General features: G+C 40.8%; 1 protein-coding gene across 2 annotated transcripts; it reads left to right on the plus strand.

Moving 5' to 3' along the window:
* Nucleotides 1-782: 782 nt before the first annotated feature.
* LOC115200826 (peptide Y-like) lies at nucleotides 783-17,841 on the plus strand. Of its 2 annotated transcripts, none has more exons than XM_029763953.1 (4): nucleotides 783-851; nucleotides 7,044-7,231; nucleotides 16,098-16,178; nucleotides 17,654-17,841. In XM_029763953.1, exons 2-4 carry the CDS (start codon nucleotides 7,044-7,046, stop codon nucleotides 17,676-17,678), a joined length of 294 nt encoding a protein of 97 aa, XP_029619813.1. In that variant the 5' UTR covers nucleotides 783-851; the 3' UTR covers nucleotides 17,679-17,841. The 2 variants fall into 2 exon arrangements, with proteins under 2 accessions (XP_029619813.1, XP_029619812.1); XM_029763952.1 differs by having other exon boundaries at nucleotides 811-861.
* Nucleotides 17,842-19,550: the final 1,709 nt, after the last annotated feature.

Here is a 19,550-nt window from a genome sequence, read left to right on the forward strand (position 1 = left end):
AAAGTTCTCAAACCACAGGCCATGACTCACGACTCCCCCTGAGATATAGGCCTATAATAATAGTTGCCTATAAGAAAAAAGGCAAGCAGCATAGAATTCAAAACGTGTCTTAATAACTGCTGTCAGACATATAGGCCTAATTTATATTGGTTTGTTACTCTTAGATTCCCCAATAGCTACTTTGCAATTGGGGAATGAAGTCTTTTTATTTTCGTGCAGTTTTTAGTAATGGTGTGTTGCATTACAGGAGTTGTGTGCAGAAGTGGAAAATGAATCTACAAATTTTGTGAAAGATTAAATATTATCTCAAACACAATGATTCACAAATGTATGGAAAACACACTAGTATTCAGTACACAATGAGAATGAATACGATGTGTGTGCTCCTCTCAAGAGACCAACTTGGCCTTAAATGGTTAGCATGAGTAGTGGTCACCCAATAGTTTGTCGCACATTTGCAGTTGTGGTCCAAGCAGAACATACTTTTCCAACTTTCCTCTAAATGATGAAACCCAGCACACACGATGTGTCATGCACTTGGACCGAAGTAGGCCTTTATGTACGAATGTATTACTTCTTTATTGGTTATTATATGCATGTATTTAACCTTATTGCGCGTTATTGATACAGTCAATTTGTCATAAACATTTGTTACACAACACTGTGATCACCAGCTGGCCAATGACTACTGTTAAAAAGAATAGGGGTGTGGTTTTCATTGGATGCTCCTACTGTATCTCATGGCGCGCGCATCACATAGCCTTGCCTATATAAACCTTCGGGATTTAGGAATCAAAACAAGACGCATAACAAGAACCAAGTGAAAACCGGTGAAGCAAGCCTGCCGCGAAGTGAGTAAAAGTGAGTTTTTGCTTTCTGAGACTATCAATGTAAGGCTGAGTTTGGGAGGTTTTGACTGTTGTGGTAGTTTTAGCAATTGGGTCGTTCTTGAATTGCGGTAGAATTTGGGCAAAGCATTTTAGAAGGAAATAAATCTTATATATTATTTTATTTATTCAAATGTAGGCTATGTGAGTATCCTCCCATTCTAAATAAATTAATATGGCAGCTTGATGATATTTTACCATTATGATAACATTGTGCCACCAGTAAAGTGAAGTCAGAATTAGTGAGACAGAGTAGTATACTACAAAGCAGGATCAATGAATTTGCCAGCTAATTTTGATTAACAACCAGAAATAACTTGATTTTCAGGTTCATTAAGAAAGCTAAACTTAGAGTTTTGGGTTTTTGAGTCAGTTAGAGCATGCCCATTTCTAGCTTATCTTCACATTTTTTAAAGTTATCTGGCTAACTCTTTGACCCTGCTTTGTAGTATATCCCACAGGTGTAGTGGGGCATTCTGTTTGAATGTCCTGCACTATGGTCATTTTGCAACCCAATCACAACACATGCTATTGGGTTTCTGCTAAATGTGTACTGTGCACAAAACATCTGTTAATCAATATAAATGCAATTTCCTTTAGATATTCAAAAATACATTAAATGTCCAATGCAGCCGTTTTTGTCTCAATATCATATATTTTCTAACAACGAAGTACCTTACTGTGATTGTTTTCAATTAAAATTGTCAAAAATAAACTTAAAATAGCTTAGCAAAGGGCAATTTCTCAAGCAAGAATATTGCTAAGACTGTGTGGGAGTGGTCTAAGTGGGGAGGGGACAACTGAAAATGAGCTGTTATTGGCAGAGAGGTTTGGAACTCTCTTATGTTTTGCTATCAATAAAACGTCACAAGTACCGTTTAATTCGGCTGCTGAGGGGCAAGGAGACCCCAGCTCCGCTAAAACTATTGACAAATCCATGCCGTTTTCAAGGGATTTCTAAATAAACATTATAACTACTTGGTTTTAATATCATCACCTCTTGAAGAGCATAGTCAGAACTACGCATTTCCGATTATTCCACATTTAGCTCTGTCATCAGAGTTTTACAGCAATCAGCCAACATCATTTGATCATGTATTTTCAGTTAAGTCAGGCTAGCCAGATCCAGTTGGCATGTAGCTAGATAGCTAGCTAAAGCAAACAATGTGTCTCTTAGCTTGCTTCATCAGAGATAAGGCTTTTGGAAAGTGCTTGACATCGTCCTGGTAAAGGTGTCAGTCGAACTACTGTCATCATCACTATAGATAATTAAACAAATAACATTTGGAGTAAGTTAAGGGGTATGAATACTTTCTGAAGGCATTGAAACAGTACGGTTACATTGGCAAATGCGCCCTACTGCTGCTTGACAGGCAGACCCCACAAAGGATGGGAAATGAACCTAAACCACTCATACTGGTCAGGTATAGTTCAGTTTTATATCACTCAAATATGCAATTAATAGCGGCCAATATTGACAGATATGGTGAGGTTACCCTCACATATCTGAAATTACATGATCATGATTACATGATGTTTACTGATCATGAAAAGCATGCAGTATCTTGCTGTGGGCTTATAACTCTGATGATAGATCTAAATGTGTACAATTGTTTTGCATGGAATAATCTGCACATTTTAGTTTTGACTATGCTCTTCAAGAGGTGATGATATTACAACCAAATAGTTAACACTTAAAAATCCCTTGATAACGGCACGCAGTTGTCAATGGTTTTACCCGAGCTGCGAGTCTCCTTGCCCCCCTGCAGTCAAATCGAACGCTCTGCACCTTATTGTGACGTTTTATTGTTAACGACCTATTAGTCTATTAACTCATTTATTGCATTGTGATGTCACCACGGAAGTCTAAAACTCCATCCCACTAAAACAGGCAGAAATTTCAGGGGGCCTTTTCATACAGCTCTTACACTAAAAGGGCATCGTCTTAATTTTCACAACATTATTCCAACCTCATAGCGTGGAGATATACACTGAGTAGACCAACCATTAGGAACATCTTCCTAATATAGAGTTGCACCTCCCCCTTTTGCCCTCAGAACAACCTCAATTCATCGGGGCATGGACTCTACAAGCTGTCGAAAGCATTCCACATGGATGTGGCCCATGTTGACTCCAATGCTTTCCACAGTTGTGTCAAGTTGTCTGGATGTCCATTGGGTGGTGGACCATTCTTGATACACACGGGAAATTGTTGAGCGTGAAAAACCCAGCAGCGTTGCATATCTTGACACAAACCAGTGCGCCTGGCACTTACTACCATACCACGTTCAAAGGCACATCTTTTGTCTTGCCCATTCACCCTCTGAATGGCACACATACACAATCTCAATTGTCTCAAGACTTAAAAATAATTCTTTAACCTGTCTCCTCCCCTTTATTTACACTGATTCAAGTTGATTGAACAAGTGACATCAATAAGTCATCATAGCTTTCACCTGGATTCACCTGGTCAGTCTATGTCATGGAAAGAGCAGGTGTTCTTAATGTTTTGTACACTCACTGTACATAAAACACAGAAAAATACGTTTTTTGACTGCACTAGGCCTTTAAAATATGTTGTTTTAGTCATTTTTAATATCTCAAAATGTATTCTAGACACTATATAGCACATAAACAGCATATTATAACAATAATATAACATTGGAAGGAATGCGAGAAAATAACAAGGGTAGGGAAGAAAGGAAACAAAGGACAATGGCATGTAAGAAAGTAAGGATTGAAAAGAGGTTACATTTATGAAAGGGGACAACATTTGGGGAATAATAGAGCTGTTTCAAGTAAAAGCTGTGCGGACTCCAGAGTCCTTTAGTTAGATTTTCATGAAGAGCTTGGAATGTCCCCAAATCAATTTTGTAAGGGCATGGAGAGTGTGTTATCTATAAGCCCCTGCAAAGTGTTATTGATCATTTTATAATAAGTGCCAGGTAAAGTGGGACATTAATGTGTCTAATGAGAAATAGTTTCCCACTTCATCTACTAAAGTGGGGCCGCAGGTAGCCTAGTGCTTAGAGCGTTGGGCCAGTAACCTGAAAGGTTGCTTGATTGAATCCCTGCGCTGACAAGGTAAAAATCTGTCATTATGCCCCTGAACACAGTTAACCAATTGTTCCTAGGCTGTCATTGTAAATAAGAATTTGTTCTTAACTCACTTGCCTAGTTAAATAAAAAATCTACAAAAGTCTCCCACTACAACTGAAAGACCGACTTTAGCAAAAGTAGGGGTCTGATGTTGTTTTAGGGATGGTAGCATCCACCAAATAATAAACTATCAACTTGTTTCATCACAAACATGCATATACAACCTTCATTAATTGAAATGAACATTAGTTGAGTAAGGTAGGCTGATTTTGATTTTATACATAGTGATTCACCAAAAAGTGTCCCACTTATGCTGACTTCACCCTAGGAGTAGTAACACCAATGATGATAACACCTATGACGCATTTTTGATAATTGAGGATTTTCTTAAATGGAGGCAACAAATGCCCAAATCTAAGGTAATTAATTAACCCTTTAACCCTTAATTTACTAAAGTTATATGATTAATAATTTTGCTCACAATGTAATTTTCCATCATTTACATTGAGTAACATTTAGGCACACCACATGATCAATGGAATCCTACAATTTATGACATACTAAAAGGGTGTGAATAGTTAATCATTTTCATTAATAAAGACCCCCCCTCAAAAACTGTTTGCCACAGGAGGGAATGCTCAAGGTCCTTGTATATCCTTTGTAATGAGTGATTTTCAAAGTGTTAACACCAATTACATAACACTTAGGGACACATTTTATATATATATATATATATATATATATATATATATATATATATATATACACACACAGTGGGGGGGGGGGGGAGTATTTGATCCCCTGCTGATTTTGTACATTTGCCCACTTACAAAGAAATTATCAGTCTATAATTTTAATGGTAGGTTTATTTGAACAGTGAGAGACAGAATAACAACAAAAAGATCCAGAAAAATGCATGTCAAAAATGTTATAAAATGATTTGCATTTTAATGAGGGAAATAAGTATTTGAGCCCTCTGCAAAACATGACTTAGTACTTGGTGGCAAAACCCTTGTTGACAATCACAGAGGTCAGATGTTTCTTGTAGTTGGCCACCAGGTTTGCACACATCTCAGGAGGGATTTTGTCCCACTCCTCTTTTCAGATCTTCTCCAAGTCATTAAGGTTTCGAGGCTGACGTTTGGCAACTCGAACCTTCAGCTCCCTCCACAGATTTTCTATGGGATTAAGGTCTGGAGACTGGCTAGGCCACTCCAGGACCTTATTGTGCTTCTTCTTAAGCCACTCCTTTGTTGTGTTGGCAGTGTGTTTTGGGTCATTGTCATGCTGGAATACCCATCCACGACCCATTTTCAATGCTCTGGCTGAGGGAAGGAGGTTCTCACCCAAGATTTGACAGTACATGGCCCCGTCAAATGATGCGGTGAAGTTGTCCTGTCCCCTTAGCAGAAAAACACCCCCAAAGCATAATGTTTCCACCTCCATGTTTGACGGTGGAGATGGTGTTCTTGGGGTCATAGGCAGCATTCCTCCTCCTCCAAACTCGGCGAGTTGAGTTGATGCCAAAGAGCTCCATTTTGGTCTCATCTGACCACAACACTTTCACCAGTTGTCCTCTGAATCATTCAGATGTTCATTGGCAAACTTCAGACGGGCATGTATATGTATTCTTGAGCAGGGGGACCCTGCGGGCGCAGCAGGATTTCAGTCCTTCACGGCGTAGTGTGTTACCAATTGTATTCTTGGTGACTAGATCCTCCCGTGTAGGTCTGGGCTGATTCCTCACCGTTCTCATGATCATTGCAACCCCACGAGGTGAGATCTTGCATGGAGCCCCAGGCCGAGGGATATTGACAGTTCTTTTGTGTTTCTTCCATTTGCGAATAATTGCACCAAATGTTGTCACCTTCTCACCAAGCTGCTTGGGGATGGTCTTGTAGCCCATTCCAGCCTTGTGTAGGTCTACAATCTTGTCCCTGACATCCTTGGAGAGCTCTTTGGTCTTGGCCATGGAGGAGAGTTTGGAATCTGATTGATTGATTGCTTCTGTGGACAGGTGTCTTTTTTACAGGTAACAAGCTGCGGTTAGGAGCACTCCCTTTAAGAGTGTGCTCCTAATCTCAGCTCGTTACCTGTATAAAAGACACCTGGGAGCCAGAAATCTTTCTGATTGAGAGGGGGTCAAATACTTATTTCCCTCATTAAAATGCTAATCAATTTATAACATTTTTGACATGCGTTTTTCAGGATATTTTTGTTGTTATTCTGTCTCTCACTGTTCAAATAAACCTACCATTAAAATTATGGATTGATCCTTTCTTCATCAGTGGGCAAACGCACAAAATCAGCAGGGGATCAAATTTTTGTGGTGTCCCACTTATATATATATATATATATATATATATATATATATATATAATATATGTATATATATATATATTTATATATATATATATATATATATATATATAAAATAATAGCCTTTTTTATTGATTCATGCAATATATTAAATACTTGTATTTACATTCTAGCATTTAAAATAATAGATAGATATCTTTAAATCCCCAAAACATGTAACTAAAATTAAACTGGGTCTCTATTGGGACAAGCCAATTTGCTTGCCCACAGTACTTTAAACAATGTATAAACATAACGTTTTGTGGCATTTTTTTATCATTGATAAACACTTCAATATAAACAAAAACATGCATGTGTAACTGTTTGTCATTTGAAAGTGTTTTTCATTGTTGCAAAGGCAAGGGACTCAACTGCCACCGCAATTCAAGAACGACCAATTGGCGTAGCAAGTCCGAATGTTAGAGTAAAAGGCGATTCTTCATTATCATTACTTAACACTTCCAGAATGTTCCCTAGCACTGTAAAATCAATAGGTTGAAGACCAATTTATTTATTTCGTAAACAACTTTGGCACACATTTCGGCACCATAGACAGAGCACCTGCTAACGCGTCTCTAATGAATCCTCCATTCAAAAATATAAAATCTTACTCATCTTACTCATCAAAAAGCTTTACCTAAAGCAAAACTATGTCCAGCAGTTTCCAGGGAAATGTTTGACTACATTCTTTATTTACAGATGGCCAACATACTGAGACCCTGGTTGATCCTCGTAGCCCTCCTCGTGTGCGTGCTGGTTAGTCTGGGCACATTCGCAGATGCCTACCCTCCCAAGCCTGTGAGCCCCGACAACAACGCGCCTCCGGAGGAATGGGCCAGATACAACACGGCGCTGCGACACTACATAAACCTCATCACTAGACAGAGGTGAGTGAGTCAGCACTCTAACAAAGCAAACATTTCAGCCTATTGGGTTTTAAGGAAGCATAAGCTCCTACTAACAACCAATAGATTCATTACATGTCCCTTCATTCAATTTGAATACAAAAATTATAAAAAATGCCCCTCCCTAAATTCCAATCAGATTTTGCTGATAATCTTAAGAGGTCAAATGACCACTATAGCAAAGGTCACAGGAGAAGTTATGGGGGATATGTTAACTAATAATGAACAGGAAGGCCCACACACTGTTTATGCTCCCAATTCGCCACTTTATTGACGTTTCGATTGAAACAGATCTTCCTCAGGTCAAACAGTCTGAGTGCTCACATCCCAAAATATATAATTCACTTTTGTGCATAGTCAATCATAATTAACCACAGAGGTACATATGGTCAAAGGATTATATACAAATTCATCCAATTTAAAACCTAGGCAACAGTAAAAAAAATGATGACATTGGAAACTGATGGAATACACGGCCATATGATCATTCGTAGACATGATTGTGTCGAGGCACAGATCTGGGGTGAGGTACCAAAACAATTCTGCAGTATTGAAGGTCCCGAAGTCCCTAAGAACACATCATTCTTAAATGAAAGATGTTTGGAACCACCAAGACTCTTCCTAGAGCTGGCCGCCAGGCCAAACTGAGCAATCAGGGGAGAAGGGCCTTGGTCAGGGTGGTGACCAAGAACCCGATGGTCACTCTGACAGAGCTCTAGAGTTCCTCTGTGGAGATGGGAGAACCTTCCAGAAGGACAAAGGCCTGATTAGCACTCCACTAATCAGGCCTTTAAGGTAGAGTGGCCAGACGGAAGCCACTCCTCAGTAAAAGGCACATGACAGACCGCTTGGAGTTTGCCAAAAGTCACCTAAAGAGTCTCAGACCATGAGAGATAAGATTTTGTGGTCTGATGAAACCAAGATTGAACTCTTTGGCCTGAATGCCAAGCGTCACATCTGGAGGAAACCTGGCACCATCCCTATGGTGAAGCGTGGTGGTAGCAGCATCATGCTGTGGGGATGTTTTTCAGCAGCAGGGACTGGGAGACTAGTCAGGATCGAGACAAAGATGAACAAAGCGAAGTTCAGAGAGATCCTTGATGAAAACCTGCTCCAAAGTGCTCAAATCAAATCAAATTGTATTTGTCACATACACATGTTTAGCAGATGTTATTGCGGGTGTAGCAAAATGCTTGTGTTTCTAGCTTTAACAGTGCAGTAATATCTAACAAGTAACATCTAACAATTTCACAACAAAACACACAAATCTAAAGTAAAGGAATTGATTTAAGAATATATCAATATTTGAGAGAGCAATGTCAGAGTGGCATAGACTAAGATACAGTAGAATAGGATAGAATACAGTACATACATATGAGATGCAAAATATATAAACATTATTAAAGTGAATAGTGTTCCATTATTAAAGTGGCCAGTGATTTCAAGTCTCTAAAGTGCTTGTGATGGCTATTTAACAGTCTGATGGCTTTTAGATACAAGCTGTTTTTCAGTCTCTCGGTCTCAGCTTTGATGCACTTGTACTGACCTTGCCTTCTGGATGATAACGGGGTGAACAGGCAGTGGCTCTGGTGGTTGTTGCCCTTGATGATATGTTTGGCCTTCCTGTGACATCGTGTGCTGTAGGTGTCCTGGAGGACAGGTAGTTTGCACCCGGTGATGCGTGGGGCTCTGGAGAGCCCTGCGGTTGTGGGTGGTGCAGTTGCCGTACCAGGTGGCGATGCAGCCCGACAGGATGAACTCAATTGGGCATCTGTAAAAGTTTGTGAGGGTTTTAGGTGCCAAGCCAAATGTCTTCGGCCACCTGAGGTTGAAGAGGCGCTGTTGCGCCTTCTTCACCACACTCTCTCTGTGGGTGGACCATTTCAGTTTGTCAGTGATGTGTACGCCAAGGAACTTGAAGCTTTCCACCTTCTCCACTGTGGTCCCGTCATTGTGGATAGGGGGGTGCTCCCTCTGCTGTTTCCTGAAGTCCACGATCAGCTCCTTTGTTTTGTTGACGCTGGGTGAGAGGTTATTTTCCTGACACCACACTCCCAGGGCCCTCACCTCCTCCCTGTAGGCTGTCTCGTCGGTAATCAGGCCTACTACTGTTGTGTTGTCTGCAAACTTGATGATTGAGTTTGAGGCGTGCATGGCCACGCAGTCATGGGTGAACAGGGAGTACAGGAGGGGGCTGAGCACGCATCCTTGTGGGGCCCCAGTGTTGAGGATCAACGAAGTGATGTTTTTTCCTACCTTCACCACCAGGGATGCGGCCCGTCAGGAAGTCCAGGACCCAGTTGCACAGGGCGGGGTTCAGACCCAGGGCCTCAAGCTTAATGATGCGCTTGGAGGGTACTATGTGTTGAATGCTGAGCTATAGTCAATGAACAGCATTCTTACATAGGTATTCCTCTTGTCCAGATGGGATAGGGCAGTGTGCAGTGCGATGGTGATTGCATCATCTGTGGATCTATTGGGGCAGTAAGAAAATTGAAGTGGGTCTAGGGTGTCAGGTAGGGTAGAGTTGATATGATCCTTAACTAGTCTCTCAAAGCACTTCATGAGGTCAGAAGTGAGTGCTACGGGGCGATAGTCATTTAGTTCAGTCCCCTTTGCTTTTTTGGGTACAGGAACAATGGTGGACATCTTGAAGCATGTGGGGACAGCAGACTGGGATAGGGAGAGATTGAATATGTCCGTAAACACTCCAGCCACACTCCATCCAGCTCAGACTGGGGCGAAGGTTCACCTTCCAACAGGACAACGACCCTAAGCACACAGCCAAAACAACACAGGAGTTGTCTTGAATGTCTCTGAAGTCTCTGAATGTCCTTGAGTGGCCCAGCCAGAGCCCAGACTTAAACCTGATCGAACATCTCTGGAGAAACCTGAAAATAGCTGTGCAGCAACGCTCTCCATCCAACTTGACAGAGCTTGAGAGGATCTGCAGAGAAGAATGGGAGAAACTCCCCAATTACATGTGTGCCAAGCTTGTAGTGTCGTACCCAAGAAGACGCAAGGCTGTAATTGCTGCCAAAGGTGCTTCAACAAAGTACTGCACTTATGTAAATATAATATTTATTTTATTTTATTTTTGTAATCTAACAAAATGTGGAAGAAGTTAAGGGGTCTGAATACTTTCCGAAGGCACTTTATAATCCTTTTTGAACAGAAAGTGGGTTCGCACTCAAAAAGATGTTGCATAAAGCTTACTTAAATTATTTTAATTGCATCAGGGATAGTTTACACAGACGTTTCAGCATTACAGCCTTCTTCAGTGTGTAGGTACAATTTTATTTTAATTCAAAACAGCATTTGTAGAGAACAACCGATGAGCAGTAGGTGCTTCTAATCAGGGTTGCCAGTCATCTGCCAATCAGGGATGTGGCTTGTCTGCTCTACCTGTATACAAATGAGTCACAAAGAAATACAAAATTATAAGGTATGGGAGCGGGCACGAAGGGCAAGTCACGAATCAACTGCCCCAGGTGTCCTCTCACCTGAATACATCATGTCAGTTCATGAGATAGCACACCACAAAGGACACCAGGCACAGCTGTTCATAAATATGTGATGCCAACTCATAAACTATATGCAAAATCTGATATGGAACTTTTTGTTTATCTGAATTTGTGGGTTTTACTCTTCCGATTATAATCTTTTATGACCATATGTACCTCTGTGATTCATGATGATTCTTTACAAATATTCTTTATTAGCCCAGCACCTAAGTCTTTAAAGATGTGCATATGACAACAACATTTTCTATAGAGGATATTTGAACTAAGCCTGAGGATAATGATGTTCTCTTGGCTCTCCGACCAGCCTGTTGTTCTGAACACTGTGATAACATAACTTAATTCCAGTTTTGGAAAGCCACATATGCAGCAGAGAGATTAGTATTTGGAGATCACAGAGTGTAGTTATTAAAACTAATGATGGTATGGAAAGGAAAGGAGCCTGGTTTTGCTCCATCACTGAGCTACCTTGCGTAGAGGGATAGAGTTCAGCGATAGAGACCTATAATGGCTCCACTGAGACCTTGGTCTGTGTAATGGAGATGTGCTATTACCGGCAAATATACCTTACCTGTCTGGTCTGGTCTGGCTTCATTATACTGATCTATAATGAGTTGCTATCATTATTCCCTCAACCTAAGGGCAGGACTGCTGTAGGCAATGATGCGCTGCTGTACAGTGCATGTGTGATCTCCAATGACTGGTGTGTTGGATAGGAAAAAAAGTAGGCATTAACTTAAGTGCATGTCCTGTCTCTGTGTCTTGGGCCAAGAGGAAAGCTCAACAGGAATTGTCCCTGTCTCTCAGTACAGCTGTAAAAACTATTGGTCACTAAATCCGGAGAAATTACAGACCTTGTAAAAACTGTTAGTTAATTAATCCGTCTAGAAGTACCACGTAAAAACGATTGGCTGGTATGCCCTCACCCGTCTGAGTGGTCAATGTGAATGCCCTCACCCGCTATATACTTATAACTGATTGGTTTGGTTTTCCCCAGTATAGTGCTGTACTCTTGATAGTCACCACCACACACACACAAAAACAGCTGTTTACATTTGAGGATATTTATATGATTTTAGTAATCCGAATGACTTAGAATCTTATTGTTGTGGTTCTATAAGACATAGATATGAACACATACTAAACAGAATTAGTTAAGAGTTATAACTATCAGCATCAATATAAACATAAACATTCACCTCTTGGAGAGAGAGAAACCAATTACTTGGATTGACAAAGGGTCAAGATTTATGGCAGCCTCTCTCTCCAGCCTTGTGTGTGAATCTGCCAGGCTGAGACCTTATCAGAGCTGCCCTGGTACCACAGGGTTGTAATTTACTCTGCGCATGAGCAAGCTCCAAGAACTGTCTGGGATGTCTCTAGAAGCTCGCCAATGGCAATAAAACACCTTAATAAAGGTCACTATGGAAAACGCTGTGGTAGCGTGTGCTTTCAAAAGACTATGTTTAACAATACAACAAATAAACCACTTCTGCAAAAGTACTTTTGCAACCAATGCAATAACACTTATGGCATGTCGGAATAATACTGCATACAATCAGTGGCGATTTTAGCATGTAAATCTTGGTGGGGCAAACCAAAAACATTTTTGGGGGGGATGCATGCCAGCAAAGCTACTACACAACACAACACTAAACAATACATTAATTGCACTATAACGGTGACAAACGGTGCCCTCAAACTATTAGGGCCTACATAAAGCTGTACCAACACCTTGCCACTGCTACACCTGGCTATCAGCAGAGCCTTGTCTGGCAGCGAAACTGTTCATTCAGCCTCATTTACTGCCTTTTTAAAAAACAAAGCTGATATAGCTGACTTGCTTAAACAAATGTGGTTTCTAATGTCAATTGAGATGTAGGAACTGTAGCATAAGGGGACGACAAGCGGATAAGAGGCCATCCGGAATTTCAATTAAGACATTAATAAACGAGCTAGGATGGACATAGTCAATATAACTATTTGTTCAGCACTTTTGAAATGTACAGCAACAGAATTCAGAACATGGGCTGTTCTTACAGTGTTCTCTTTGTACACCAAGTCAGAACCGTAGGATAAATAAAGGGGGCATATGAGCAGACAATGAAAGCTTTTACAATATTCGATGATTACATTTCTCTAAAACAGACTATTTGCTACATGTGCACCACCAAGTCAGAACAGTAGGAAAAATTAAGAGGGGAAAATAAACCAAATTATTAGGGTGTCACAATCTTCTTCGTCAGACAATAAAGAGAAATCATTGTCGGACCAAAACGCAGCAGGGTTATGTGCACTCATCTTCTTTTATTGACTTGGCAAAGAAAGAAAATCCAAAATAAACACGTACACAAAACACAATGACGAATAACAGTCTGGTAAGGCATTAAGGCTATACCTAGCACAATCTCCCACAAACTCCAAACACAAACACATACCTAATTATAGGACTCTCAATCAGAGGCAACTAGGAAACACCTGCCTCCAATTGAGAGTCCAACACCCAATACCTAAACATAGAAATACTAAACTAGAAAGAACATAGAAATACAAAAACATAGAACATAACCCAAAACCCGGAAATAATAAATCAAACACCCTTCTAAACAAACCACCACCCCGAACCACATAAAACAAATACCCCCTGCCACGTCCTGACCAAACTACAATACAAATAACCCCTATTACTGGTCAGGACGTGACATAGGGTGAGGCACATGGGCTACTAACAGCTTACTTCACAACATGCACTTTGTATTTTTTTCTTAGCTATAGTATACATATCTTCCTGGCATATTACATAATTTATGCAGCAGCATACATGACATTTTTGGACTCAACTTGTTGTTCTGTGCTCACTTGAAGCGGTCCTTCTTGTGGGCAGCGGTCCTTCTTGTGGGCAAATTTTGTCATCAAAGTCTGGCATTCTCTGGATTTATGGTGCCTTGAAGACAACTGGGAATTCTAAAAAAAACAAGATCGAATCATGATGATTTCATTGATCTTCAGGTCGTAGCACTAGAAACAGGCCTAAGTTCCAGACGTACAATTCTGAGTTGGATGACCGTTCAAAACTTATTTTCCCAGTCGGAGCTCGTTTTTACCTGAGTTCCCATTTGTCCTGAACTCACTGAAGTCAGATTTCCCAGTTCTGAGTTAACAGTTGTTTTGAGCGTGGCAGAAATCATACTGGAGTGACAGCAGGCCAAGTGTTGAATGTTTATCATTTTAAGCTTGGGAAAGAGAACCTTAAACCAAGAATTGGGACTACACACCCACTCCACTGAATAGCAGGCTAAGGATGGCTTTGCTATGCTTGCATTAAGCCACTGATTCCTTCCAAACCACTCATTGTTGAATTTGCGATTTCCAACTTGTTGTGTAATCTTTATGTCCAATGGCCGATGAGCACCAATACGTTTTATCTATAATTTCTTATCATTATTTCTCTTCATATGACAAGGATTAAAAATGATTTTAATTGTTGACTTGATTAATGTAGATGACTGCTAGCTAAGATTTTGAAATTATAATGTTGACATGATTAGTCCAATCAAAGTTACTGTAGATATAACGTGATTTGACGTAATTTTATCAGTGACCATTGACCTTGAGCCTTCTTGGATGGGCACTTCTAATGTAACTCTATGGCAGGAACCAAGGGGCTTGAATTTTCCAGCTCTACTGTTAGATTTGGCAGTGACGTGGTGTCCCCATGAGTGACAGAACACTGAGCCAATCACGACGCAACTAGAGAACATTACCAACCCCTACGCTCTGTATTTTCCGCTTGCTGCACCACCACCACAGAAAGCACTGAGCTATGCTGAAACACCTGCATTTTGGAGCTGCCTTACTCAAGAAAGCAAAAAAGAGACCATGTTTGTATGGAGGCTTTCTTAACTCAATGATTTTTATTTTTTATTTACATTGCAAACTGATATGTGACACGTATTAATGCCAAAATAACATGCAAAACAGGTCACCGCTGCATATGATAAACAATACACAAAGCAGCATTGGCAACTGTAACATTAAAGAATACTAATAACATTAACAAAATACTAACAGTAGAACATATGGCTGAATCTTATCAAAGTAACATTAAGTAATTAGTGGCAATTACCTATTATTACACAACATGTGAAAACCCCAGTAAAACCCCCCTGCAACTTACATTTCTATGCACACACAACATTGACATTTTTGTCACTGTCGACAATAAAAAGTCCTCAGAAACATGCGTCTTCTCCCTTTGGACAACGATATCAGCAGTGGTATATGTGTGTGTGTGTGTGTGTGTGTGTGTGTGTGTGTATGTGTGTGTGTGTGTGTGTGTGTATGTGTATGTGTATGTGTGTGTGTGTGTGTGTGTGTGTGTGTGTGTGTGTGTGTGTGTGTGTGTGTGTGTGTGTGTGTGTGTGTGTGTGTGTGTGTGTGTGTGTGTGTGTGTGTGTGTGTGTGTGTGTGTGTGTGTGAATGTGTGTGTCCATGCATGCATGGTGAGTCTGCATCTGTGTGTGCATATGATTGCCTGCTTGTGCATCTGTGCGTATGTATCTGTGCAGGTACGTCTGTTGCTCAGAGAGAGATTTCATGTAGGCGTGTAGAGTTTGAGGGAACCTGAACCAGTCTCCTATTAAACATCTAAAAACTGCAGAGTCTATCATTAAAAGGGCTGGAGCTGTCAATGCACTGCAAGGGCTGTGTGCCATGCAGTTCAGCCCCTCTGTTCTCACACAAAGGGAGAATCACTCCACAATTGCCAGGCATTGACTTCAGCAAAGATATTTTAAAAGCCTTGGTGCTGTCTGTGGAGCTGAGGGTTGCTTGCCTTACTGAGCATTGGGCATTGGAAATCTCTCCTTGTTTGGAGCTATAAGAGATATGTGATCTTGTCTCTGGAAATAAAAAGGGCATTGGTGATTAGTGAGTACACCGAGTAGGGTATAAGCACTTAGAATGTCTAATTTCTTGACACTTTTACTCTTTCTCAATTAATCTTTCCTCGATTCCTAGCATCCTCTCTCCTCGCCTTCTTCTCAAAACGCATGTGAGAGGGAGGTCCGAAGGGAAGGACCTTGGATCTTCTCCTCCAATACGGTTGAGAAGAAGGTGAGGAAATAGGACACAAGGGATCTCGGAAAGATGAATTGAGGTACTCGTGTCTTTGAATTCATGGGGCTGTAGATTATGAGGTGGGCAGGCTACTCATGGCCACAAGGGGGCATGATATGGTCATAGGACCCCTGTCAGCACACTCCTGCAAGCAATGTATATATCTTGGTGACATACAGTAACAGTGATGGCCTCTCTGTGTACACTAGGTATGGGAAGAGGTCTTCCCCTGAGTCAGCTATGGCGTGGTTGCTGTTTGGAGACGAGTCAGAAGGCGACCTAACACCACGGTGAGAGGATGAAGAGATTGGGGGATGTGGTGATTCAAAATAACTGCGTCTCCTATGTGTTCCAATATACTCATACATTGAATATATCAACATGACTCACAGGGTCATGTTGGGGTCAATTCCAATTTAATTTGAAATTCCAATTCAGTTCTTGAATTCACTCATGACGTGGAGAATTTACGTTGAATTCAATTCGAAATTCAACAATCTTCAAGTTATGGAATTGTAATCGAAGTGGAATTAGACTGTTTGGACTGTTTGAATTGGAGTTGAATTGGAATTGGAAAAACATTTAATCTTTGGAATTTAATTGGAAATCAGTATTTGTACATTCCCCTGGCTAATGCACTTAGCATAAAACATTGACAGCAGGATTTGTTTTAAATCAGGGATCGGCAACTTTGATGGGGGTGGGGGCCACAAAAAATCTGAACTCATCATAAGGAGACGCAGTGGTTCATGGGTCTGTCACGCCTGCTCCCGCTCTTCCCCCCTGGCGCTCCAGGGCAACAGGCTCCGCAGCATTACGCACTCCTGACGTCATCATTACGCACACCTGCCTTCCCCCGTCACGCGCATCAGCGATTATTGGACTCACCTGGACTCAATCACCTCTGTCATTACCTCCCCTATATCTGTCTGTTCCCCTGCTCTGTTCCCCGCTTCAGCATTGATTGTCGAACGTCGTTGTTTTGCTAATGCTGTTCCTATCTTGTTTCATGTCTGTTCCTTATTAAATGTTGACTCCCCGTACCTGCTTCTCATCTCCGGCGTCGGTCCTTACAGGGTCTGCATACCCACATCTTTACCCACACATACAGTCAGAGCCGGCCCTAGCCTTTTAGGGCCCCTAAACTCCATTTTGTTGGAACCCCCCCCCCCCCCCCCCCCACTCGTGCAAATCTACACATTTTGCCATTGGGAGGAGAGAAAAATGAGCAATTTTACAGCTAATTTGCTGCAATTCTACACATCTTGCCATAGCGTGGAGATAATTTTTATGTATGACATCTGAGTGAGAGTGACTAACAAAATCAATCAATGGGGTTCCCCCAGTCGGTAATTCGACCATTTAAATTATTTAAACTTGTATTTCTAAATTTCCAGTATAACTGTCTGAACAGTGACTAACCTGAAAGCCTACGGGAATTGAATTTGTGGAATTGGTGGGGATAATATTGAATTGGGAATTGACTTATTGCAATCTATCTAACATTGGAATTGAGAGGAATTGAATTATCTCTGAATTCAATGACTGACCTGGAATTTGAATTAAATTGAATGTACAGGGAGAGGTAATTGAATTTGTGGAATTAACCCAAACCATGATGACCCATCCACACACTGCAGTGGTAATGTGTCAGTCCATTCTGAAATTCCAAGAAGTATTGCCAATAATGAATAGCAATATCTAGGTTTGATCACTGGAGTTTAATGAGTTTGAGGTACTAACTTTTTGTGTCTTTTTCTTTCAGTTCGGAAGGCAGTGATCTATGGTAAATCTCGTACCTCTGGTGTACTGCTCTGCTGTTCCACTTAAATGGTGGGCCTAACAACAACTCAAACAGGATGCTCAACTGGAAGCCTTCACTGGACTGTGCGGCCCACTACTTCTGTCCGACACGCATGCATCTCTCTCTCTCTCTTTCTCTCTCTCATTGCTCATCCTGTAAATAATGTGTTATTAAATAATAAATAATAAAGAAATGAATGTGTAATAATACATCTGGTCACAGTTAGTTTTAGTTGACCTTTCGGTTTCAGATAAGCAAAACAATATTTTTATTCACAAGCCATGATTGGAAATAAATGATCCTAGACCACCCAGCACTTCAGGCCTATGGTTATAAGAGTACCATCTTTTAACAGTATATGTTACATATTCATACCAATAGGTGACAGTATATTACAAGAAAATTCAGTTACTCTAACAATTTTCTATCTCTGCCTTATTTGCCATTTGAGTTATGTGACAATTTATGCATTAGACAACATAGTCTACTGACCATGCTGCAGGACATGCATAGCCTACATTGACCATAATTCCTCACAATATTATAAAAAAGAGTAGGGGTGTATTGAAGTATAAGTATTTTAATACCGTTTCCTAGGGTGAAGATGAAACTCATAATTCTGAAACTTTTGGACACAGTATTAGTTTACTCTTTCATTTTTTATGGTAGGCTATACTGTCTTATCATTTGTGAAATTCCCATCACAAGCAACCTACTCGACAATAGGCATTCGGATCGCAGTTCAGTGGGGTCCGCACTGTCACACAGCCCATTTCCCCCTTTATCTCCAGCAACCGTGCTCAGGGATTTTACATTTCAGCCGCTCCATCTAGCTTTCGGCTCCAATTGGACATCGGAACTAACTGAAGCAAGGTAACCTAACAGGTATGAGCTCATAAACTAGTCATTTGTTGAATAGAATGAATGAGGTTGTTGATATAGGCTAGAATATTATACATTTTTGTCATCATAATGTTCCTCTTCGTAGCCCGGCTATTTAAAATCCATTGTGATTCTGCCGTGATGTGCGCGTGGCACCAGGTGGCTTGTTTTATGCTGGAATCCAAATGAGAAATGAATCGACTAGACAGTGTGAATTCATGATAGTGGTGGTATCACAATCTCACAAAGGATGACAGTGCAAACCATTAGCTAGCACTTTACCTCTAGATTACGTCCACAATCGATGTCTATGGTTATTACGCAGGAGCCTATATATGTGCGTAGTGCATACAAAGCCCACAGTTCGTGAGGACTGGCCCGAGAGAAAAGCATTTAAGCAAAAACACAAACTATTTCTGATTCTCTTTTCTTATCCCACTTACGGGACTCAATAAGTGCCAAGTTGTGTGAGGGGATAGTAAACCGTGTGCAATCTTCCATATTTTGCGCTAGTGAATTATAACATTCCCTGACTTTACAAGTATGAACAATAACCTATGAGTTAATCACGAATGATCAATCATACTATTTTAAATGTAATTGGGACTGGGAGAAAATGGCTGTTTTACAATAGCAGAATTGCAGACCTTATGCAGCTATAAGGACAGTGGGAGATCATATGCTTTGCAGCACCTGTTACCTGGTGCATGCCCACGTCACCAACCACGCACCGCATTTCACTTGCAGTTTTATTCGGAATATATTGAGGCGTTTAGTTCCCGGTCTTACAACTTTACTAGCGTTAGCTTAAATAACAAACGGACAGAGAGGGAAATACGGTTAATGTCAACAGACAATGTTAGACTACACGAGGTAAGGGGAGATAGCTGCACAAAACAACAAACCTAGTCTGAACTAGCTAGCAGTACAGCGGGACGTATCACAGATATTTCACGGGATGTATAAATGTGAAGCA

The sequence above is a fragment of the Salmo trutta genome, chromosome 10 (genome assembly GCF_901001165.1).
Source record: "Salmo trutta chromosome 10, fSalTru1.1, whole genome shotgun sequence".
Classification (NCBI taxonomy): domain Eukaryota; kingdom Metazoa; phylum Chordata; class Actinopteri; order Salmoniformes; family Salmonidae; genus Salmo; species Salmo trutta.

Bases quoted from the DNA above. Each gene is read 5' to 3' on its own strand.
- LOC115200826 (XM_029763953.1), top strand. From the start codon at position 7,044: ATGGCCAACATACTGAGACCCTGGTTGATCCTCGTAGCCCTCCTCGTG. The intron at 7,232-16,097 runs GTGAGTGAGTCA...TGTGTACACTAG, and splicing joins AACCTCATCACTAGACAGAG to GTATGGGAAGAGGTCTTCCC. The intron at 16,179-17,653 runs GTGAGAGGATGA...TTTTTCTTTCAG, and splicing joins GAAGGCGACCTAACACCACG to TTCGGAAGGCAGTGATCTAT.